This window comes from Bidens hawaiensis, unplaced genomic scaffold (genome assembly GCF_021521415.1).
Source record: "Bidens hawaiensis isolate Kalapana, Puna unplaced genomic scaffold, B.hawaiensis_p1.1 tig00027139_1, whole genome shotgun sequence".
Lineage (NCBI taxonomy): Eukaryota > Viridiplantae > Streptophyta > Magnoliopsida > Asterales > Asteraceae > Bidens > Bidens hawaiensis.
Window position 1 is genome coordinate 127,020 of NW_027505091.1, and position 2,574 is coordinate 129,593.

General features: G+C 41.2%; 1 protein-coding gene across 1 annotated transcript; it reads left to right on the plus strand.

Annotated features, from left to right (window-relative positions):
* Nucleotides 1-350: 350 nt before the first annotated feature.
* LOC143610620 (uncharacterized) lies at nucleotides 351-1,581 on the plus strand. The gene is made up of 2 exons (XM_077085049.1): nucleotides 351-773; nucleotides 878-1,581. The coding sequence occupies exons 1-2, from the start codon at nucleotides 527-529 to the stop codon at nucleotides 1,564-1,566; spliced, it is 936 nt and encodes a 311-aa protein (XP_076941164.1). The 5' UTR covers nucleotides 351-526; the 3' UTR covers nucleotides 1,567-1,581.
* The last annotated feature ends 993 nt before the right edge of the window (nucleotides 1,582-2,574 follow it).

The window sequence follows — 2,574 nt, forward strand, 5'->3', positions numbered from 1 at the left end:
TCGACTTATCATCTCAATTATCGAGACCGACAACGATTGAATTTTATCACCACCTAGATTTTACCGATCTGCGTGACGCAACATTTCGGGTAAATTCATAGTTTCATATAATTCTAAAAAATTTGTAGCATATTCAACATCAGATCTCCTTCACACCTACACACTATAAACTAATTTTAATACACATATATACAATTTCCTATGTAAATTTGATCCGGAACCAATAATTAATGGCGTACGTATCAAGTCACCAGTACTCGACGTCAAAGGTTTAAAAGTAAAAGGGAGTTAGTAAGACACGTGGCACTTGAACCGCTGAAACGTGTCATCACACAACATGCTCTGTTGCCACGTATATGTTCCACCGCCACTCTTCACTTCCATCTTATTCAATCCTTTTGCCGCCACCCAATCCTATATTAATCACCCAACATCCCACAACTTCCGATCACAGTCTAATCCAATACACTTAACATTTCTTAAAATAGTTAATAGTACACACGTACGTACGTAACATTTGTGCATCATGTCTTTTAAAGTTGCAAAAACCGCCGTGGTCATTACGGTGTTGTTGCTTGCTGTCGTTTGCAGCGGCACGGCCACGACCAATGAGTACGAGGAAGCGAAAGCGAAGGCGGCGCGTGCCGATAACGAAGCGGTCGAGGCGGGTAAAGATGCCAAAGAGTCATCGGAATCTTGGGCCGGGTGGGCCAAAGATAAGATCACTGAGGGCCTTGGCCTTCGTACCGAGGAAGCCAAAGACAAGTTAACCGGTTAGTTAGTTTTAAGTTTTTAACTGTTTCGAATAAAGTAAATGTGGTTTTAAACCGCCATGTGAATGTATAGTTAATGAAATGTTGATGGTTATTCATTATAGGAACTGGAGAGTACGCCGCGGATAAAGCCGAAGAATTGAAGGAAAAGGCTTCCCAGACATCGGGTTCGATAAAGGATGAAGCGTATAGCAAGGCGGCCAAGGCTGGTAATGCTGCAGGGTATGCAAAAGATGGGGCATGTGATAAGGCTCAAAGTGCGAAAGAAGGCGCCATGGATGGTGCAGGATATATAAAAGATAAGGCAATGGATGCTGCAGGGTATGCAAAAGACACGGCCTATGACAAGGCTCTAGGCGTGAAAGAAGGCGCGATGGATGCTGCGGGATACGTAAAAGACAAGGCACAAGGAGCGAAAGAAGGTGCAATGGATGCTACAGGGTATGTGAAAGACAAGGCTTATGATAAGGCGAAGGGTGCTGCGGGTTATGTGAAAGATGGGGCCTATGATACGGCCCAAAGCACGAAAGAAGGTGTGAAGGGTGGTGCAGGTTATGTGAAAGACGGGGCCTATGATACGACTCAAGGTGCGAAAGAAGGTGCAAAGGGTGCGGTGGGCTATGTGGGAGAGGGCTTGGAATGGGCGAAGGAGAAGGCAAAACACGGTTTAGAGTCGGCGAAAGAGGCGTTGGAGAGCAACTATGAGGAGGCCGCAGAGCCACATAGGCAGAAAGCCAAGGACTTCAAGGACAATGTCATACTAGGAGGGCGGACACTCAACGAAGAGCTTTAAGGTGGTATATAGAATGGAATTGAAGTCATGTTTTTTTTTTTTTTAGTTGTATGTTGTTGGCTATGGATTTGGGTTTTGAGATGTATGTGATGTTTACAATGATATTTGGTTTTGTACAACCTAGTCATTTCTTAATATAGTAAATTACCTTGGTTGATAGATCCTATTACTAATTTATTAATTTTCTATTATCAAAAATTATAAATTATGTAATGTTGTCCAACATTGGATTTTTATTCAAGCCATTTACTATAGTTAATAACTTAATATCATTAACTGAACTGATTATAATATGAAGTTTTCTCAATACAGCTCTCTTGTCAAGAGAGATGTACCGTAGTTTTGTTTAGGTAGCTAATGAGGAATTAAACCTAACAAAATTGTATTTTTCTTATTAAAGCATATTGTGGAGTTGTTGGATGTTTGTTTGTATGTATGTTCAATCTGTGCAGAAACATTCTGGGTTCAACATTCTAAAATCCTTGAATGACAATCGTTGGTAGCTCTCATCATGAATCCCCCGCCTTCAATCTTTAGTTGTCTTTGGTTTTTTGGTCGGGGATCCATCGATCTTTACACAAATAGTATAGTAATTATAGTAACTAGTGTACACAAATTAAGGGGAAATCCCTAAAATGGCCCATTTATATAATGTGGTTTCAAGTTTGTCCCCTTAAATTTAAGTTTCCAAATTTGTCTCTTTGGTATCTCGTCGCTTAAGTTTCCAAATTTGTCCTTTTGGTATCTCGTCGCCGGCGACATGCTAGCCAACACCGACGATGTGTTATAACATAGGGTTGACAATGCGTTATGTTGCTAACATATGGTAGCGGCGATGCGTTAATGTTTAAAGCAAGGGTTCCATGATGCGTTAGTTGATAACGCATCGCTGCTACCCTATGTTAGCAACATGAACGCATCGTCAACCCTATGTTATGTCAACAAGTCGCCGACGATGCGTTTATGTTGCTAACATAAAATAGGGTTGACGATGTGTTTATGTTGCTA